This window comes from Dromiciops gliroides, chromosome 5, assembly GCF_019393635.1.
Source record: "Dromiciops gliroides isolate mDroGli1 chromosome 5, mDroGli1.pri, whole genome shotgun sequence".
In the NCBI taxonomy this organism is placed as follows: Eukaryota; Metazoa; Chordata; class Mammalia; order Microbiotheria; family Microbiotheriidae; genus Dromiciops; species Dromiciops gliroides.
In genome coordinates this window covers 257,815,771-257,838,526 of record NC_057865.1, presented here as the reverse complement: position 1 = coordinate 257,838,526, position 22,756 = coordinate 257,815,771, and the positions used below count along the sequence as shown (strand labels likewise).

Sequence of the window (22,756 nt, the reverse complement as noted above, 5' to 3'; positions counted from 1 at the left end):
CCACTGGAATTTATCAAGTTGGGGAAAGGAAAGACACCAAGTAATATATAAATATTACTCAGGGTCTTTCCTCTCATCGTAAATGTATATGTATATGTATATGTATATGTATATGTATATGTATATGTATGTGTATGTGTATGTGTATGTGTATGTGTATGTGTATGTGTATGTGTGTGTATATCTATATGTGTATTGTGTGATATATGTATATGTGTATATATAGTATATAAGTTGAGTGTATATATATATATAATATAGTAAAAAACCAAAATAAATAGTAAATAATGCATTTTTTAAAATTTCTGTCCTCCAGCAGCAGCATAAAAAGGCTCTTACAATGTTGGCTTTTATATTGCTTTCACAGGATGATGAAAAATAGGATGTGCTACATTATGTTAGCAAATATTATTATGTTCTTTTCACTAATGATCCTCTCTATTAAGATACATAATCAAGAGCTGATTATTCCATGTTACATTTATAGAAGTTCTGAATTCAATATCTGAATTTTTGAATCTAACAAATGCCTAATGGAACACAACTCATCAATATGGAATTACCTGTAAAATACTATTTAGAGCAGCCTGACTAAGATGCATCTATTGCAGAAATGAAATTATACAGATTATACATCTTTTGAACTTGAAATCAATTCAGTTTCAAGTAGTAATGAGTACCGGAGTCAAAAGGTGGATGGCTGAATATGTATTAATAAAATTTGACAGTGTGAAATCATAGCAAGAGATAGCCCATCTTCTTTGTCCTAGTTAAAGTTATTACTCTTGAAAAGAAAAACTGACGTGCACATAAATCTATTAATCACACCTTCAAACAAACACTCTTTTGCCCAGCACTGGATTTTGGGGGTTTTTTTTGGTTTGTTTCAATGTAGCCATGAGAACAAAAGATTGACTATATTGCTATATCAAAAAATTATTATGCATTATTTTAAAAGCAGATAAATCCATGAGGATTTATATATATGTGTACAAAACATACACACCTATATATATATATGTGTGTGTGTGTTACATACATTTACACACATGTATGTATGTATGTATGCTAAAACAATTCTGAACTCTGTATGATCAAAGATCTTTGCAACGGTATTTCACTAATGCCAAGATAATTTGATGTTTCAAAGAAAGATTTAGGAGATGTATTAGCACTTCCCTAAGTAATGTTTTCTTGCATGAGACTGTCAGCTCAGCCTAATAATCCTACTGATTATCTTTTTAACATAATTCTACAGCATGAGCCCATACAAAAAAAGGTCAACAATGTACATGAGCTACTTAACCCACATCCTTCTCTCATTCTGATTAAATCCCTGGTTATCCCCTTTCTCTGTATACATTTTTGAATAACTTTTTAATTATTTTTTCACCCTTCAATTTGAAAGCTTTATATTGGAAGCTAGCCATTTTTGAATGAGGATAATTCCAGCATTCACCTCTAACACTAACAGCTGGGGGAAAAGGGACTTTCAAGGAACACTTCAATTGATCATAGTGACTTAAAAATCATTGAGGGAAGCCAGATGCTTTCAATTTTGACCTTTAGTGATTCAAGGCAGGGAACTTTCTCTATAGGGTTTGGCCTTTTGAATGCTATTTTCCCTAGAGTGGATAAAGAAATTGGTTCTAGTGAATGCTATGGTACAGGGCATTGACTTTGGAATAAGAGCATCTGGGTTGAAATTCCACCTCTGACAATAACTACCTAAGTGATGTTGGGTAGGTCACTTAACTTCCCTGTGACTCAGTTTCCTCATATGTAAAATGTGAAGATTAGATTAGATTGGTCTCAGATATTTATAGTGTTTTTAGTTTAGACTTTTAACTGAGGAAGAGTGTCAGGATACAACATTTATACACACACATGCATATATATATATATATATATATATATATATATATATACACACATATATATACATACATATATGTTTGTATATGTGTGTGTATAGTTCAGTGTTGTATCCCAACATATATATATATCTATATGCATAGATATTTATATATATGTGACTTTTAACTTATTCCTTGTATAGTCCCTATTTATGTTACTCAACTTAAATAGTTTTAAACATTCACAGACATGTGAATATACACATACATATATGTGAAAAAATTCAGCAAGTGTCAAATGAAAATAAACACAAAGAAATCTGGAGCTTAAAAAGCTGGAGACTAATCATTTACTATCATCATTGATTTTTGCATCCATTTTGTAAAGAATGTGTAGACGTCTGAACATATCTATATAAAGCATTAATGGGGCTTAAAAAGGACCCAGGACTGGGGGTGAGAAAAGGGACCGGGATTATCACTTTTAACTGAGATCAATCTTAAACTGGGTAAATCTAGATCATGTGTATATCTCCCTTCAAAAATAAAAACGGAACCTACATATAGAGGATGCAACCACAAACAAAAGAGAGCTTGCTCCTTTCCCACCATGGTGGGACCTGTAAGAAGCATTCCTGTTCAGGCAACTACAATGCAGAAGCTAGCATCATTGCCATTTCCGGAACTTCTATCAATCATCCCGTGGAGCATGGGTTTCCCAGATGAACCAAATGGGCGCGGCATGCATACTCACAGATTATAGAGCATATCAGCCATGTTGCTGCGGTAGTACAAAGCATTTCTATAGGCGTTCTCGGCTTCAGAAATCTTGCTCTGGCTCTTGAGGACATTTCCAAGGTTACCCCATGCTGCCAAGAAGAGAAAGCAATACTCAGGCAGAGCTGAGACCCACTGACATGGGAAAAAGAGTCAGAAGACTGGCAGGTTATCTCAGGGAGGAAGTGTTTGTGGGGGAAAACCTTCCCACAGCATTTGTAAAGTGGAATTTCTTTCCCAAATATGCTACCATTTCATCGAACCAAGATGTGAAAAAAATTAACATGTAAAAATATTTAGGACCATTGTTTTTCCTCAAAGCAGATCTACATTGTATAAAGTTTATTGTAGGACCAAGAATAATGTTATCCTAAGCGCTTCCAAGAAAGACCTAGCATCAGAGTTCTAGAGTTAGGAGGGAAGTCAAAGGCCAGTTTAGACCAGGCCTGTCACTTTACAGATCAGGAAACTAGAGACAAAGGAAATTGTGGAAATGAGAACCTTAGAAATCACAAAATGTTATTATTCATTAGCTAAAAATAACAAGGGATGATTTTTACATAGTACTTTATATAACGTTTGCCAAGCACTCTTCATACGGCCTATTCTTGACCTTTTTTTTTTTTTTTTTTTTTTTTAGTGAGGCAATTGGGGTTAAGTGACTTGCCCAGGGTCACACAGCTAGTAAGTGTTAAGTGTCTGAGGCTGGATCTGAACTCAGGTACTCCTGAATCCAGGGCCAGTGCTCTATCCACTGTGCCACCTAGCTGCCCCTTGACCTTTTCTGATATGCCTTCTGACCTCATTGCTCAACTGAAGTTGTTCTCTCCACAGTTACCAATTAACTCCCTTTTAACATATGTATATGTTGACTATTTATTATTATTGGATACTATTTATTATAAATAAATAAATTTATTGTTATTAAATATGTATATACTGAATTATTTACATATTGAATTGATTCAATAGAAGCTGCTAGATAGCTCAGTGGATAGAGCATTAGGCCAGAAGTCAGGAAGACCTGAGTTCAAATCGAGCCTTAAACACTTATTAGCTGTGTGACATGGGCTTAACCTCACTTAACCTCTGTTTGCCTAGGAGGCAGCTAGGTGGCTCAGTAGATAGAGTGCTGGGCCTGGAGTCAAGAAAGACCAGAGTTCAAATGCAGGCTCCAACTCCCTATGTAAACTTGGGCAAGTCACTTAACCTCTATTTACCTTAATCCAATGGAGAAGGAAATGGCAAACTATATAAATGTACTCCAGTATCTTTGCCAAGAAAAACCCATGGACAGTGTGGTCCACAAGATCATGAAGCCTTGGATACAATTGAACAACATCAAATTAATTGATTATATTTTAAGAGAAAAACAATATATAACATATATTACCATATCATATAATAGATATTATGATATATAACATATGATGTGATATGATATATGATATGATATATATATGGATAGGATGGGATATGGTATGGTATGGTATGGTATGGTATACATAGAGATGTATATCCAAGGATAATGTAATGGATATAATAGAAATGCACAAATTTATATGAGATCTACTTTTTCTATTCTACTTTGCATAGGGAAATTTTTGTTTTATTTGGTGCTTAAATTCAGAATACAAAAATAAATAGTCATTTCTCCCACCCACCCCCACCCCACTAAACATACTTAAGGCAGGTAGGTGGCTTAGTGGGTAGAGCACTAGACCTGAAATCAGGAGGATCTGAGTTGGCAAACCTAAATTGAAATCCATCCTCAGACACTCACTAACTGTATGCAAATCACTTATCCTCTGTTTCCCTCAGTTTTCTGAACTGTAGGCTAATAATAGCATCCACCTCCCAAAGCTGCTGTGGGAATCAAATGAGTTAACATTTGTAAAGTGCTTAGCACAATGCCTGACACATAGTAGGTACTTTATAAATATTTGCTACTACTACTACTACTACTACTACTACTACTACTACTACTACTACTACTACTATTACTATCTAGCACAATATTAGGTGCCCTGATTTATTTGTGTGATTAAACTTGTGGAAGACCAAAAATAAACCTGACAAGTAGTCATTAAAACAGTGGATTTGAAGTGTGTGCTTTATAGTTTACATAAGAGCTTATTCCAGGCAAAAAAAAAAAAAAAATGAAAAATTCTCCTTCGTCAATATGCCTTCTTTCATAGATAATTGCTTCTTAATACTGCATTTAGTCGAACAGATTTTTGCTTTCTCGGGAGCTGCCAAACCTAAAAGTAAAACTATCACTCACTTTTGTTTATGTGACAAATAGATGCTGTCAGTGTTTCCATACTTTCAAATACTTGTGTGATTTATTATATATTAGATACAGAACCACACTTGAAAAGATACCCATAATGGAAAGATCAGAGATGTAAATATTAAGCTACTGTGAAAAAAGAGCCAAAAAATGAAAATCCCCATTTTTCTCCAAGTGACTAGTAATTAACTCTTGGGACAGAAGGTGTTTATCGACTCCATCCAATTGAAAATATGAGGAGTGAACAATTTTATGGCTGAGCTGAGAAGAAAAAAATATTTTTAAATAAACTGAATACACAATATAATCATAAGAGAAAAGGGGAGGGGTAAAATGATTCAAATGTGAAGTGTGGAATGAAGGAAGTAGCTAGAAAGGAAGTTAGAAAGACAGAGGATTTAGATTAAAACAACTGGTCAGGTTATGATGTTAAACAGACAATCAAGGCAATTAACATGAGAAAGTAGGAAAGGTATTTAATTTGGAGTCATGAGATTCAGGTTCAAATCCAGACAGTTTTTTGTTGCTGTTGTTTCTTTTTTCTATCATCTAAGGCATTTAGTTGGCACAGTGCATTAAGCATTGGGCCTAACCTCAGAAAGTCAGTTGTTCAGTTGTATCTGACTCTATGTGACCCCATTTGTTGAGGTTTTATTCATAAAGATACTGGAGTGGGTTTGTCATTTCCTTCTCCAGCTCATTTGACAGTTGAGGAAACAGAGGCAAACAGAGTTAAGCGACTTGCCTGGGGTCACACAGCTAATAAATGTCTGAGGCCAGATTTGAACTCTGGAAGATGAGTCTTCCTGACTCCAAGTCTGCACTGCACCTAATTGCCCTAGTCAGGAAGATTTGAATTCAAATTCGACCTCAGACACCTATTAGCTATATGACTATAAATAAATCACTTAACCTCTGCCTGACTCAGTTTCCTCATCCATAAAATGGAGATAATAATACCAGCTACCTCAAAGGGTTGTTGTAAGAATTAGATGAGATATTTGTAAAGCACTTTGTAAACTTTAAAATGCTATTTAAAAATGATACCTATTATTATTCTCTTGGCAAGTAACTTAACCTCCTTAAATTCTTCAATCATAAAAAGAAAGGAATGGATAAGCTGGTCCTCTGAGGTTCTATTCAGCTCCAGATCTTTGATCCTATGATGAATTCCATGAAAGAACAAAGTTGACTGGTTGCTACAGATTCATGAAGACATCACGATGTTTTACATAATACTCTGAGACTCCTCAGAAGTGTCTGTAACAAGCCCTGATCCCCAAAGAAACAGCAATCCAACCTGGTGATATGATGATTAGACAAAATACCTTATTTACTATATGAAAAAGTGCATATGATACTTACAGGAAATATTAAAGTATGGGAGGTGTAGTATTGTTTCCTTTTTTTTTTCTTTTTTTGGGGGGAGGGGGAGACAATGGGGGTTAAGTGACTTGCCCAGGATCACACAGCTAGTAAGTGTCAAGTGTCAAGTGTCTGAGGCCAGATTTGAACTCAGGTACTCCTGAATCCAGGGCTGGTGCTTTATCCACTGCGCCACCTAACTGCCCCCTAATTTGTAGTATTGTAAGAACAGAAAGGAGAGAGTCAGTCTAGGAGTCAAGGAGGACTGGATTCAAATCCTGACTCTAACACAGCCTGGATACATGATCCTGGATACATGTTGCCTGTCTTTTCAGAGTTTTAGGCTATAACTCAGGTTCAGAGATGCATTTGTAAAGGGAATCTCCTCACTGAAAGAAACCTCTACCACTGAAATTCTGGAACCAGTCCCCCCCCCCCAAAAAAAAAAAGATTGATGTGTTGTATAGGTTATCAATTCCATTTAATAGGCACAATTCTAAAAATAATTGTTTGTTCTAATCTTCAGATCCAATTCTATTCTTGTACAGTCATTTTCAGTCATGTCTGACTCTTCCTATGCTCATTAAGGAGAAGACTGAGGCAGAGAAAGGTCATGATGCCTTCCCTGTGTCTGGACAGAAGGATATCTAAGTAGGAAAGATCCTCAGTGATGATGTCCCCATCAGAGACTGTAAGATTGATGAGGTGCTGTAATGGTTTGCCATTTCTTTCTCCAATTCATTTTACAAATGAGGAAATTGAAGCAAACAGGGTGAAGTGACTTGCCCAGGGTCATACAGCTAGTAAGTATTTGAGGCCAAATTTGAACTCATAAAGATTAGTCTTCTTGACTCCAGGCCCAGCACTCTAATGACTGCCTAGCTGCCCCAAATTCAATAGGAAGAAATTAAATGTTATGGTATTGGCATGGTGGTCAGTTAGGTGGGATTTTAAAAATTAACTCAAAGTTACCAAATAAGGATTATTTGGAGCTCATCTCTTCTTCTTAGAGTTCCTCCTTTACACCTAAATCAAAAGAAAGGAATGGAGAGATGACATCAGCTGCCCCCTTTTTGTAAGTTAACAAGACTGCTCAGAGACTTAACTTATCTTATTTTTTAAAAAAAGTTTGTATTTGTTTTTAAGAGAAAGCTTCACTGTCCAAAGCTAGGGTCCCTAACTTTTTAGTATCATAGACCCCTTTAGGAATAAAGCCTATTCAGGGCAGCTAGGTGGCGCAGTGGATAAAGCCCCGGCCCTGAATTCAGGAGAACCTGAGTTCAAATGTGACCTCAGACACTTGATACTTACTAGCTGTGTGACCCTGGACAAGTCACTTAACCCTAATTGCCTCACCAAAAAACAAAACAAACAAACAAACAAAAAAAGTTCCTCTGTTCCCTTTGACCCAGCAATACCACTATTAGGTCTTCTCCCCAAAGAGATCATAAAAAGGAAAAGGACCCACATGTACAGAAATATTTACAGCTGCTCTTTTTTGTGGTGGCAAGGAATTGGAAATTGAGGGGATGCCCATCAATTGGGGAATGGCTGAACAAGTTGTGGTATATGAATTTAATGGAATATTAATTGTGCTGTAGGAATGATGAGCAGGAAGAGTTCAGAGAAACCTGGAAGGACTTACATGAACTGATGCTGAGTGAGATGAGCAGAACCAGGAGAAAATTGTGTACAGTATCAACAACATTGTGTGTTGATCAACTGTGATAGACTTGACTCTTCTCAGCAATACAATGGTCTAAGATACTTCCAAAGAACTCATAATGGAAAATGCTCTCCAAATCCAGAAGAAGAAAAAAAAGAACTATGGAATCTAGATGCAGATAGAACCATACCATCTCTACTTTTTGTTTTTCCTTTTTTGTTCTAATTCTTCTAGCACAGCATGACTAATGCAAAAATATGTTTAATGTGATTGTACATATATAACCTATATCGGATTGCTTGCTGTCTTGGGGAGGGGGGAAGGAGGGAGAAAAAAATTGAAACTAGAAATCTTATGAAAACAAATGTTGGAAACTATCTCTACATGTAACTGGAGAATAATAAAATATTTTTATAGAAAAACAAAGCAAAAAAAAGTTCCTCTGTTAATAGTGTAATGCATGAGCACATCTTTCAGTTTATGCCATTTTTTTTCATCCAGGTGTGAAAAATTATTTTTTAAACTATTTTGGTATCTAGTGACATAATCATTTTGGTCTAAGTTACTTGAACTATATCCTTTAGATCTAATTATGAGTAGGGAATTTGTACTTGCCTCTGGCAGCCAGATGGAATGGTGGAAGGGTGGATAGAATGCCAAGCCGGGAGTCAGGAAGACTCATCTTCCTAAATTCAAAGCTGGTCTCAGGCACACTCACACATTAGCTGAGTGACCCTGGGTGAGTCATGTAACCCTGTTTGCATCAGTTTCCTCTTTTGTAAAATGAACTGAAGAAGGGAATGGCAAACCATTCCAGTATCTTTGCCAAGAAAACCCCAAGTGGTGTCACAAAGCATCAGATATAATTGAAAAATGACTGAACAACAACAACCTCTGACTATAGAAACAGTAATGTTTCTACTATACCATGATCTGGTTTTGTATAATTTTCAACACACACAAAAAAGATAATAAGCACTTTAAAATGAGTATCATTTTGGGGGCAGCTAGGTGGTACAGTGGATAGAGAACCAGCCCTGGAGTCCGGAGGAACTGAGTTCGAATCTGACCTCAGACACGTAACACTAGCTGTGTGACCCTGGGCAAGTCACTTAACCCCAATTGCCTCAACACAAAAAAGGAAAAAAAAATCTTTAAAAAAATAGTATCATTTTGATATTGTTAGTTTAATGCATTTTACTTGTACAATAAATAAAAACGAATTCATTTTTATGGTAATAATATATCGCAAGATTCTTTTTAGTGATTTGGGGTAGTAGGTAGTACAATGAATAGAGCAACAAGCCTGGTGTCAGGAAGACCTGAGTCCTCTGTTAATAGTGTAATGCATGGGGCAGCTAGGTGGCGCAGTGGATAGAGCACCGGCCCTGGAGTCAGGAGCACCTGAGTTCAAATCCAGCCTCAGACACTTAACGCTTACTAGCTGTGTGACCCTGGGCAAGTCACTTAACCCCCATTGCCTCACTAAAAAAAAAAAAAAAAAGAGAGAGAGAGATCTTAAGGGGCAGCTAGGTAGCGCAGTGGATAGAGCACTGGCCCTGGAGTCAGGAGTACCTGAGTTCAAATCCAGCCTCAGACACTTAACACTTACTAGCTGTGTGACCCTGGGCAAGTCACTTAACCCCAATTGCCTCACTAAAAAAAAAAAAAATAGTGTAATGCATGAGCACATCTTTCAGTTTATGCCATTTTTTTCATCCAGGTATGGGCTCAGATACTTACTAGCTGTGTGACCCTTTGTGTTCAGTCTTTTTCAATCATGTCTGACACTTTGTGATCCCATTTGGTTTTTGTTTGTTTGTTTGTTTTGGGAGTTTTGGGGTTTTGGGGGTTTTTTTGGTGAGGCAATTAGGGTTAAGTGACTTGCCCAGGGTCACACAGCTAGTAAGTATAAAGTGTCTGAGGCTAGATTTGAACTCAGGTCCTCCTGACTCCAGAGCCAGTACTCTATCCATTGTGCCACCTAGCTGCCCCCATTTGGGGTTTTCTTGACAAAGATATTGGAGTGGTTTGCCATTTCCTTCTCCAGCTCATTTTACAGATGAGGAAACTAAGGCAAACAGGGTTAAGTGACTTGCCTGGGGTCACAGAACTAGTAAGTGTCTGAGGTTAGATTTGAACTCTGGAAGATGAGTCTTCTTGACTCTAGGCCTTACACTCCATCCACTGCACCACCTAGTTATCCATGATAAGCATAACATATCTCAAAAATGAAAAATAAAAACCATGGTAACTCAAAGAAAATCTTGTGTAAAACAATCCACTCCTGCCTCCCTACCTCCTTGTAAAGTAACAGAATTTTTATTTTCTTTATTTTCCTTATGCAAAGGCTTAAAGTTTGTTTTAACTGTGCTGAGTCAATGCCCTTTCCTCTAAAATTCAGACATGAATGCTAGTTTTCCTCTCATGAAAAGGTAAATCAATCTCGAAACATCATTCCATTTGATTTTTTTCCCTTCTACAAAAATTAAGAATTCTTCAATCTCACACTTAGATTGCACAGAGTATAGGACTATATAGAATACTTATTTTTTGTTTTATTTAAGGATTAAAATTTATTTAAAATCAATAACTTCAAAGATGAAAGAATAGATAAATGTCACATTCTGTTGCAAGAAAGAAAATGGATTTATAACAGATATATGGAGTTGCCTCATGTTCCAGAATTCTTCTCTGAATGAGGATACAGACTACATAGGTCCGAAAAAGCCAGAAGCAGGGATTGTTAAAGATATACATTCAGGGGCACTCAAGACTACAACAATAATGATTTGCTCACCCACTGTCCAATTGTCATTACATCCAAAGAAAAGAAGAGAAAAGGTCATGGGAGAGGCTTAAGTCTCTGCTACAATTCTCTCCCACCAAAGAACTGTGTGTTATACTGAAAGGGAGTGAGCATATGCACTGAACTTTTTAACACAGTCCACAAAACAAAAAGTGAAAATGACAACCTTTTGTCCTGTAGTGGATAGAAAGCCTGATAGAATCAGGAAGATATAGGTTCAAACTCTGCCTCTTCCAAATGCTGGCTATATGAGAGAAGTCAAGTCACTAAGCTTCTAAGTGAACCTCCTCTCTAGGAGTATGTTATGCATCTGCATTATCAGGAGCGAAAATAATTTTTCACATCAAGAATTTCCTAATACAAGTGAAAACATAGATCCAGACCATCGTCAGCTTCTCCCCACCCAGAAAAGTCCAGAAATAATGGTAACTCAAAACGTGCTTTTAAGTTATTACTGATGTAAGCTTTAAAAAAAAAAAAAGGCTAATGAAGTGACTGATTGGCAATCACTTCTTCAGCCCCTACTGTGTGCTAAGTTCCACCACTCAAAAAGTAAGTAACCATCATGGAACCTAGACACCCTCAATAAGAGAAAGTGACTAAGATCTAGAAAAGAATAGGAATGCTATTGAAATTGCATACTCCTTTTTCTTTTTCTCCCCTGATAACTATTCACTCCTGAAATTCAGTATGCATTTAGTGAATAAATTCTCCTAATTATTTTTGCAATAGACTAGAAGTATTAGGCATGTGGAAAAAGCAAGAAATGGCATTTTTAATGGACAAAATTACCCGTCCTTCCTTTTTAATATATGCCATAAGGGGGCAGCTAGGTAGTGCAATGGATAAAGTACCAGCCCTGGATTCAGGAGTAACTGAGGTCAGATCTGACACTTAGTATTTGCAAGTCAGTTAACCCTCATTGCCCTGCAAAAAAATAAATAAATAAATAAATAAATAAAAATCAATCAATAGATAGATAGATAAATGAATGAATAAATAAATAATTTATGCTGTGTCAGTTAATGGAGATAAAACACACTTTTTAAAAAAATAAGGAAAGAAAAAAGTCTTATTTGATTTTACTTATCTAATTTGTTTTTGTTATGGTTAGATTTAGGTAGGATAGGTATAAGGTGGGGCTGTACCTGTGTTTCTAATGAGATAAGGAACTCCTGGATGGAAAATCTCCTTCTATCAAGCATATCAATCATGAGTCTGAAATTTATGATCTTGAAGAGTTGCCTTGATCAGAGTTATTACACAATCCCAATGGATGGGCTTGGGAAATGTAATTTGGAAACATTTAACAAAATAAAAATTCAATAAAAAATAGATAATGTTAATATGTGGTTTTCTACGTCAATATGCAGCCAGTAGGGATCTTTATGTATGGTGAGTTTGGCACCAATGCTTTGAAGTTTTCCAAGGTATATGAAATGGAAAATGGAAAATAGTATCTTTTATCTTTCTGCTTTGAAATTAAAATGTTACCAATCTGAAATTCTTAATTTTTAAGAACATTGACCATTTAATGGATTCTAATTGATCTCTATGTTTATAGGTACACTGTGAGAGTCCATTTCTTGAAAGTAACAACAGAATTATTTTATGAACTAATGTAAGAGTAAATTGGTTTTGCAATTTTCTTTTTCTTTTCTGCTCTAGTGTGTCAACAATTCAATACTGATATTTGGTTTCAACTTTAAATTTACTCTCAGCTAATGTGTGTCATTATCCCTTAATCCCAGAGAACTGAATTTCATTACTATTTTATATTATTTACACTGTATTTCATGTCAAGTACATGAAAGACATTTTCAGACATTACTCATTCCATTATATGCCTAAAAGATATGATGTTACAGGAATGGGGTGCTGAGAAACCACAGTCTCTTATTTGGAAATTCTTAATAAATCCTAATACCCAGGTGTCCCCCTTTTCTAATCAACTGTATATGATCCTGATTGAAAATATTGATGTGATCGCTCTAATTTTTCCTCTAATCTTTACATGGAAGATGAAGCTACAACATTCCATTAAGTTTAAATTAACCTTAAATTATTTTTAGAACTGTTATTTAAAATGTATATCACAAATTAGTCACCAGATGTCTTTAAAAAAGCATACTTCCCAATTTCCTCCTCCTGGTATCATAAGATCAGAGATCTGGAGCTCAAATGAGCCATAATAAATCATTGAATCTAGGGGGCATCTAGGTGGCGCAGTAGATAAAGTACCAGCCCTAGATTCAGGAGGACCTGAGTTCAAATTCAGCCTCAGACACTTGACATTTACTAGCTTTGTGACCCTGGGCAAGTCACTTAACCCTCATTGTCCCACCAAAAAAAGAAAAAGGAAAAAAAAAAGAAATCACTTAATCTAAACCTTTCTTTTTATGAACAAGAAAAGATGAGAACTAGAGTGGTCAAATGACTTGTCACAGGTAAGATGTTCTCATCTGTGGACTATTTGCAAATCTTCAGAGTTTCCAAGCAAAGGATCTTCTCCCCACTCATACCTGCTGATTAGGAGCCTGATTTGTTATTTAAAAAAAAAAATCAAATCACGCTTCTTTGAAGAGGGACTTTAGATATGATAGCATATAGATGCATTAAGGATTCACTTATTTTTACATGCTTAAATGAGGAACCTCAACATTTAGTTTGAAATTCACTGAATTAAACTTAGCTCTCTCTTATTCCCGACTTGAGAGAGGGGAAAAAATTGAAAACAAACTGGGTGGCCTTATTTTTCCTAAGCAACCTGCAATATTATTAAAGTCATGAACACAAAAATCTTTGTATCATTCTTTTTTTTTCTATTTTTATATCATTCTTAAGGAGTTATTATTTGAGATAGAAATCCGAGGAAATTTCTTAGAAACAGAATACATCCTACGAGTGCTTAAGTCATTTCTTCTACAAAATGTTAGGGAAAACAGAAGAGATTCAGTACACAACAGAGCAAGTAGCATTTCTGATGAGTTGATCTATGATGATAAAGAAGGATAATTAGATATCTTCAATTACATAAAACAGTCATGGAAAAGAGATTGGGATCAGTCTGTTTGGCTTCAAGTGTCAGAATGAGAAGTGATGGGTAGAAGTTGCAAGAAGACAGATTCAGTTGTATTTAAGAAAAGACTTCCTATCAATTAGAACTGCCCAACAGTGAAATCCAGCTACCTCAAGAAGTCAGTGGGTTCTCCCACAATGGACGTCTTCAAGCAAAGGTTGAATGACCCCTTATCAGGGGATTTGTTGAAGGAAGGGGAATTCTTGTTCAAGGATAGGTTATATTAAATAGATTCTGGGGTCTCTTCCAATTCCAAAATCATGTAATAATTGCAAGTAACACTCTTCATTAACATCTGGAAATTGAAGTATCTATACCTTGTCTTTGGAGTCCTTAAAATGACATTTCTAGGGGCAGCTAGGTGGTGCAGTAGATAGAGCGCCGGCCCTAAAGTAAGGAGTGCCTGAGTTCAAATCTGGCCTCAGACACTTGACACTTACTAGCTGTGTGACCCTGGGCAAGTCACTTAACCCCGATTGCCTCACCCAAAATAAATAAATAAATAAATAAATAAATAAATAAATAAATAAAAATGACATTTCCAAGATAGATTTTTCTATACTATAGAAAGACAAAGAGTGTATGTGCATATATAAGTTAATTATAGATCATACAATATGGACATGCTATATATTTCCATTTATTTATATAATATACCTATATCTATTATATTTAAATTTATGTATACACATACTTAAAAGTCCTTGAGCTTGTTATAATATCTATCATACTAAAAGTAACCTGTGTTGCTATAAAATTTGGCTTTAATTTAGGAAACTTCTTTCTCAGAAAAAAACTTTGATTTGACTAGTTAAGGGGTGAGACTTTAAAGAATCTATTTTTTAACTAATTAAATTAAGTTCATTAGCACTTTGGACTCTGTAATTCTACCTCTTTTGGCTATGATATCACGGCTTTCACTTCATAGACTATGTCAAGTCAGTTGAGTCAACAGGCATTTATTAAATTCCTGCTATGTGCCAGGTGCTGTGGTAAGTTCTGTAATCACTTCACTGTACCAGTCATCAAAATGGGTTAGAAATGCCATTTTCTGCTACCCATAATATTATAGAAATATAGTATAGAGTTGGAAGTGACTTCAGAGGCCAAATAGTCCAACCCCCTGATTTCATAGATGAGGAAATCCAAAGCTCAAAATTGTCATTTCTTTGGTAGTTAGTGGCAAGTTTGGGGGGAAAACAAAGATTTTAGTCACAAACACATATGTAATATGTCCTTGAACATATACTCCATGTATATACATATATGTACATATATATGTATACATTCATGTATATACATTTTATATATGTCTATATAAAGAAGGAATATTATGTAGCAAACTTTTATTCAAATGAATCTGTTAACCATTTCTCTCTAGCTACAAGGAAATTCATTGAGAGCTGAAGAAGTCAAACAAAAGTATTTCTAAACTTTGGACCAACAAGGTGCAATGTAAATGCCATTTAGGCAAAAACTAAAATTTAAGCAACAACCCACATTTAATTATGACTTTTATCTTTAGAAGTCATTTATCTTTGCCTTTACACAGAAAGTAAATAAATGATTAGGTGGGGAAAAAAAATTAAATGCATGGCTCTCAACATAAGCCTCTGAGTTGGGGGTTTTAATTTAAATCAGAAAGCTTTTTCACTGCTTCCATTAGTCAACACTAAGGGTATTTTTTTTTAAGTATGCTAGTGACTTCATACAACTCAAGGGACTGAGAGCACTTATAAACCTGAAATGATTTATTTTTCTTTGTGTAATTATATCCTGTATTATCTATTGAAAGAGGAAAATGTTAACTTAAGGCAGGGGGGGAACTAGCTCAAGGTAAAATAAGTGATAAAAATGGAATCTCCATTAAGCTTGATGATTCATAGCATGTCTAAGTCTTATCAGGGGCATTGCTTGGCTTTATTCTTATCAGTACTTCTTTTGCAATAATTTGATATATTCAAACATCCACAGCTTTAAATAGTCTTTGGCACTGAAGCCTTGCTTTGGAATTATATTCATTAATTGTTAGAAAAGAGGCCCTTAAAAGAAATGACAAGAAAATACTATATTTCTACATACCCAAGATGTAATGAGGGTAATACAATACACACTTTATTAGCTATGTCTTGGGGCTTACACAGGGAAAAAACAGATAATATAAAGCAATAATAATTATATCAATATAGATTAATGTAGTATTCATATTCTGTATTAATATAGAAAATTATAATAATTGAGATGATTTTCTCTCAGTGAAGATATGGTTATGTCTATGCAATACCTTTATAAACACTCAAAATGTTAAAAATTTGGTCAAAAATATTTGGGAGTACAAGATCAGAAATCAATCATTTGGCTGACTTTGTCACCAGATCATTAAGTGATTTCAGAGTTTGACAGGTAGGTAGACCTTTGGTACTACCATATCTAAGGATCTACATATGCACATGTGTTATCCTACGTCTACCTAACTGAGAACAAAATTGCAAATTAAGTCTCTGGTTTTGTTTTTGCTGTGTCCGCCATGCCATATCATCATGTTTTCTTGAGGAATCGTCTCTTCTGCTGCTACATTCTAATGGTTTTCCTTCCCTATTCCAGACACCAAATGTCTTCACATTACAAAGTGACCACTCAGGGATTCAATTCATTTTCTTTTTTTTGTTTGTTTGTTTTGTTTTGTTTTGGGGTTTTTTGCAGGCAATGGGGGTTAAGTGACTTGCCCAGGGTCACACAGCTAGTAAGTGTCAAGTGTCTGAGGCCGGATTTGAACTCAGGTAACTCCTGAATCCAGGGCTGGTGCTTTAACCACTGCGCCATCTAGCTGCCCCCTCAATTCATTTTCAGTCCTGGGCACCTAACATTCTCATATCTACTCAGGGACATTTCCCATTCGGGCCTATCAAAACTTTCTAATCCTGTGTCACACTGGGTTAAAGCTTTGTTCTCTGCTAGAACTATGACAATAGTAATTGGCCAACAGTAATTAAAGTATTCGGATTTCCAAACAAGCCTGGAGAGAAAATTTTGATGTAAACTTGGGAGGGATGAGGTGCAGTTTTTCAACTACTCTCAAATCAAAATACGTGGGTATTTGCCTACCTAAGTCTTGCCCACTATATAACATATGTGCAGAACCTGTGAGATATATGAATAAAACCTATTACTGTGAGATATATGAATAAACTTCCCATTCATGTTATATTTTGATGCCTCACAATGGAATGAAGGTGCTTGTATGTTCGCAAAGTTCATACCAATGAAACATAATATGGATTCCTTTTAAAATCATTTATCTCAAAGTGATTTCATTTTTCCTCTAAGTTAATATTTTCTTTTTCACGATAATATGTGATATATTTGCTCTAGTAAAAATAAATCATCTTAAGTTTATAAGTGCTTTCAATTCCCTCTAGTGCTATGAAGTTATACTTTAAAGTCTTTTAAATTTTAAGCTGGCAATGGATTATCATTCAATTCAGAAAGGTTCATCATTGGAAGATTGCTCTCTGGGGGATAGTTTATTTTGTGTATATATGCACACATAAATATATAAAAATAAATTATATAAAATACTATAAAATAATTTATAAATTATATTCTCTATATGAATATACACATTATTAAATATAAAATAAATAATATTATATCTATCCCCACTAAGAAAACCACAGTGTATAGACTCAAAGGAAAGCAGATTTAGATTTGAAAGGCATCTCAGAAGCCATCTCATTTTACAGTTGAAGAAAATAAAGCCCAGCGAGTTTATCTAACATGCTTAAGGTTACACAGGTATTGGTTGTCAGGGGTAGAATCTGAACCCAGGTCCTCTGACTAGAGAGTCAATCTCTGTTCTTTCCATGTCTCTTTTTAAATACTGAAGCGTAGGGAGACAGTTAAGTACAGTAAAGCCAAGTGAAACTCCTCTCCTCAGAACACCCTATTTTGGCCACAACATCCCTCCAACCTGTACCCTTAGGCTGCTGTGGAGGGTGTCTAGGATCTCAAAAGGAAAAGGATTCTTTTCATTCTTATAAAACTGAAAGATACTATTTTGCCCTTCTTAAGTTATTTTTTTGTAACTATTTAATAAAGCAATTTAAGAGCAAGTCAGCATTGTCAAAGGGTGCTGAAACAAGGAATATTGGAATCCCACTACTTGTTGCTAACCTAAGGGGGGTTTGTTCTGAGACAATATCCCTAAGCATTTACCAACAACTCCAAGAGGAATACAGTGGGGTACTAAGTCACTGGATTTGGCCTCAGAAAAAACTAATTTCAGCTCCTGCCTCAGACACTTACTGGTTTTGTGACCTTGGATAAGTCACTTAAATTCTCAGTGTCTTATCTTCCTCATCTATAAAATGAGGGGTTTGAACTCAGTGGTTCCAAGGTTATTTCCAGTTCAAAAACTATGATCTTATGAAGTCAACAGTATGGCTCCTCGGGTCTCCAGAAGCAAATATCCCAGGGTATCTTGTCCATGGGATAACTAGAGAAAGTCCAGTCACAGGATGCATCTACAGCTACCCGAACTTTTTCATTTGACAGATAAGGACATGTAAGTTTAGTGACAGTACTTGCCTAAGCTCCTATGAGTAATAAAGGATAAAGATGTAATTACTATCTATTTGCCTTTGGTCAACTTACTTCTCCTTTGAGGATCTTTGTGGTCCAATACATAAGATGAAAGGGTTAGACCAGATAGGTGAAAGTATATTTTATTTTAATTCTACATATTTATATGTATCTGTTTGATAGTTACACTGTACATATTTTTGATAGGCAGATGTCTCTTCTAACATAATGTAAGCTCTCTGGAAGTAGGGATTGCTTCAGTTCTTTGTATCTGTAGCCCTAACAATTGTCACATTGCCCAGACCACAGAAGGGACTCAATAAGTACTTGTCGATTGATTAGTATTCTCTAAGACACCTTCTAGGCCTAAATCCTAAGATATTTCTTAGCTGAATGCTTGGTACTAGGTAGCTAGGTGGTGCAATAAATAGAGCACTGGGCCTTAAGACAGGAAGAACTGAGTTCAAATCCTGCCTGAAACCCAGTCTAGCTCTGAGATGTTGGGTAAGTCACTTTGTCTGCCTCAGTTTCTTCCATGGTAAAATGAACATAATAATAGCTTCTACTTCTCAGGGTTGTTTTAAGGATTAAATGAAATATTTGTAAGGCACTTACCCCAGTGCTTGGCACACAACAGTGGCACATACTAGCTGTCATTATTTTTATTATTCACCAGTGAACAGTGGTAACTGGTAATGGGGGAAAGAGTTTCCAAGAAATTTTTAAATGAATAATCAATGAAGATTTCAAGAATGGTTGTATTATTGGTTATAAAAGATTCATACAGAGGATTAAATAATTAATAGCTTTGAGATATACACAAAAAGGGAAAAGCAAGAGTTGGCTACATTAATATACTTTAATCAAGCCATCAATCTACAATTATTTATTAAGTGCCAGGATTGGTTCTAAAGTTCTTCTTAAGAAAACCACTGCAATCAAGGCTTGTTAAAAGCATTGTGTGTTCAGTCTTTCTTCAGTCATGTCTGACTCTTTGTGACCCCATTTGGTCACCCAGAGGCATTGGATTCTTTGGCTTCATTTGTTTTTCTTGGCAAAGATACTGGAGTGGTTTTCCATTTTCATCTCCAGCTCATTTTACAGATGAAGAAACTGAAGCAAACAGGGTTAAGTGACTTGCCCAGGGTCACACAGCTAGCAAGTGTCTCTTTTCAGATTTGAACTCAGGAAGATGAGTCTTCCTGATTCTAGGCCTAGTGTTCTGTGCACTATGGCGCCATCTAGCTGCCCTTATTAGAAGCATGAATCAAGCTTTATCCGACTTCCATTCTAAATCACCTCTGCTGATGCTCTGAGAAATATTACTAATACAAAAACAAAGAGAAATTCCATAGTTGCTAATCTACCTATTATGGTCGAGATACAAGAGGAATCTTAAGGATGTGGATCAATTATTAGGTCTAGGGGTTTGGATGTCAGACAATTCTTGCATTTTACAAACACGGCTCCAAGATGAAGTATGTCCCAGCACCCTCTGATCAATACATCTCCCTTCAGTGCAGAAAATCCCACATCTGATTCTTAGGATATACATAGCTACTATTTTGAATGGGTTTTTGTTGGTTTGTTTGTTTCGGTGTCTTTTTCCCCCATTGTTTTCCTCCCCCCCTCCACCCCCGGGCAATGAGGGTTAAGTGGCTTGCCTAGGGTCACACAGCTACTAAGGGTCAGTGATAGGAGCTAAACTTGGGTCTTCCTGATGCCAAAATTGACCCCTTAGCCATTCTGCCAGGCTGCTTCTCTATGGACATTTACAGAGCACTCAGAAAGGAAGCAGTATTTTAAGTCTATTATCTCATTTGCTCCTCACAAGAAGTATCTGATGTCCAAATTAACAGACCAAATGAATAGTATCTAGGTGTACCAAAAGGCCTGCTAGATATGATTGCCATATTGTTATTCTCATCTTGCATATGAGGAAACTGCGCCTCAGTGAAGTGAAGTGACTACCCAATGTCCACACAAATGTATGATTTCCACATGGATCGTGCTGATGTCATATCTATCAGTCTGTCTAGTAGACCAGTAGCTCTCAAATATTGTGGTCTTAAGACCCCTTTACCCTCTTAAAATTGTTAGAGACCCAAACCAAGAGATTTTGTTTATTGGGTATCTATCAATGTTTGCTATATTCAAAATTAAAACAGTCTAGTATTACTATGAAAATTGTTTTGGCTTCTTCAGACTTCTTGAAAGGGATCCCTGGAACTCACTTTGAGACCTGCTTCATTTTATCACATTGTCTTTCAAGTTACCTTATTATTGCGTTCCAACCTTTATTAGTCCTGCTATTCCAACAGTCAATGGCAAAGACCCTGAGAGGGATTTTTTCCCTCCAAATCTTATATATATATATATATATATATATATATATGTGTGTGTGTGTGTGTGTGTGTGTGTGTGTGTGTGTGTATATATGTGTGTATATATATATGTGTGTGTGTATATATGTGTATATATATATATGTATATATGTATATATATGTATATGTGTATATATATATATGTATATGTGTGTGTGTGTATTTTTATTTCCATTACAAGATGAGTGAAAACTACCAAATAGCATGATATTAAGACAAGTTGTCCTGATAACATATGCACCCATCTTCCCATGCAAGAAATGAGATACCCTATTATCAACTGCCAATATTTTTCTACTGTTTCATCATTATTGTTATGACATATATCTTGAGCCAAGAATTCCATTACAAAGCTTCAGCAACTACTAACAAGCCTAGCCTAGAGACTTGAATAGGATTCACCAGCTCCTACCACCAAGATGACTGAAATCCCATTGCCCAGTGATCCCAAGGGTCTCTTTGCACAAGTATCAAAGTATATATCATAGAACTTTAGAGCTGCAAGGGGCCTTGGAGATCAGCTTACCTCTGTTCTAATATTCCCTGAAATCATCTATTCCAAAGAGTTATTAATATTGGATGGGGGAGGAAAACTCTTTGCTGGTAAATAAAATTTTGATAAAGCAAGTGCCCTATTCATTTCACAAATGTCATACTGATTGGAAGATGAGGAAAATGCAGATATGCAGAGATTTGCACAATACCAGTAATTGCTATGCTAATGTTTTCATTAAAGCAGCTTAGAAACACATTTACTCCCAAATTCTTGCCAGTATTTATATAAGTACTGACAGTTAAATCAAACTTTAACTACTATGGTGCACTCTATTTGAAACCATCCTTAGAAACAATTCATATTATTCATAAATATAGTGACCTGTCTCTTTTGAAAAGGAGGCATGCATAACTTATACAAATATATACATATGTATATGTATATATCCATATACACATATATTTCATATGTGTGTATATATGTATAAAACACGCGCATATAAATTCACATAATGTCATAAGTAAGTTAGTGCCTAACATATCTCAGAAACCATACCATGTATGCTACAAGAAAAGTAAAATTAGGTAGAATCTCCAAAGTTCCTTCTTTGATCTTGCAAGTAACCTTGATCCTACTAACCACTCAAGTAATCATACTGTCTTCTCTTTCACTGCCAAATCTGGTTTCTATCCCTGACACAGCATTGAAATTGTTCTCTCCAAGGTCATTAATGGCTGTCAAATTGCCAAAGTGAATGACCCTTGTTTCTGAGTTCATCCCCTTTCCTTGATCTATCACAAGTATTTGAAACAGTTCACTACTGCTTCCTCTTAGATAGTCTATCTTTGTGTCATCTCTCATCCCTTGGCTTCGGACACTGCACAGTGCTAGTTTCCCCTTAGACTTCCTCCTTCCTGTCCAATAGCTCCTTTCCCTGCTTCCTCAACCCTCCTCCCACCCTTTAAGTGTGAGAGTGAAATAGGCTTATGCCCTTGCTTCTCTTTTCTTTTCCCTCTAGTCTTGCCCATAGCAATCTCATCTCTGCCCAGAGTTTGAATTATTGCCTTTAAATAGATGTCTCCCGAGTCTCTAGTTACAAAGCTCAGGATCACACAAGAGACCCAGTCTTACATTTCCAGCTTGCTGATGGATATTGACCTGGGGATGGAGCCAGTGTTTCAAGCTCAAAATGTCCAAAACTGAACTCTGCCCAAGTGGTTGGGAGTGGCACACTAATACACACATACATACACAGACACACACATACATACACACATGTACACAATACATACGTGCATGCATACACACATGCATAGATACATGTACATGCACAAATATATATGTGCATATACATAAATATATGTCTGGGTTGATAGTGAGTGTACACACATAAATATACATGCATATAATACACATATAAAAAAAGGGGAAATATGTGTATATATGTGGG

General features: G+C 35.8%; 1 protein-coding gene across 4 annotated transcripts in view; it reads right to left on the bottom strand.

Annotated features, from left to right (window-relative positions):
- TMTC2 (transmembrane O-mannosyltransferase targeting cadherins 2) overlaps window positions 1-22,756 on the bottom strand; it is a 546,198-nt gene that overhangs the window by 230,504 nt on the left and 292,938 nt on the right. For all 4 annotated transcript variants that reach the window (XM_043969066.1, XM_043969069.1, XM_043969067.1 and 1 more), the window contains exon 4: window positions 2,611-2,725. In XM_043969066.1, coding sequence (XP_043825001.1) covers window positions 2,611-2,725 — 115 coding nt within the window. The remainder of the gene's footprint in view (window positions 1-2,610; window positions 2,726-22,756) is intronic.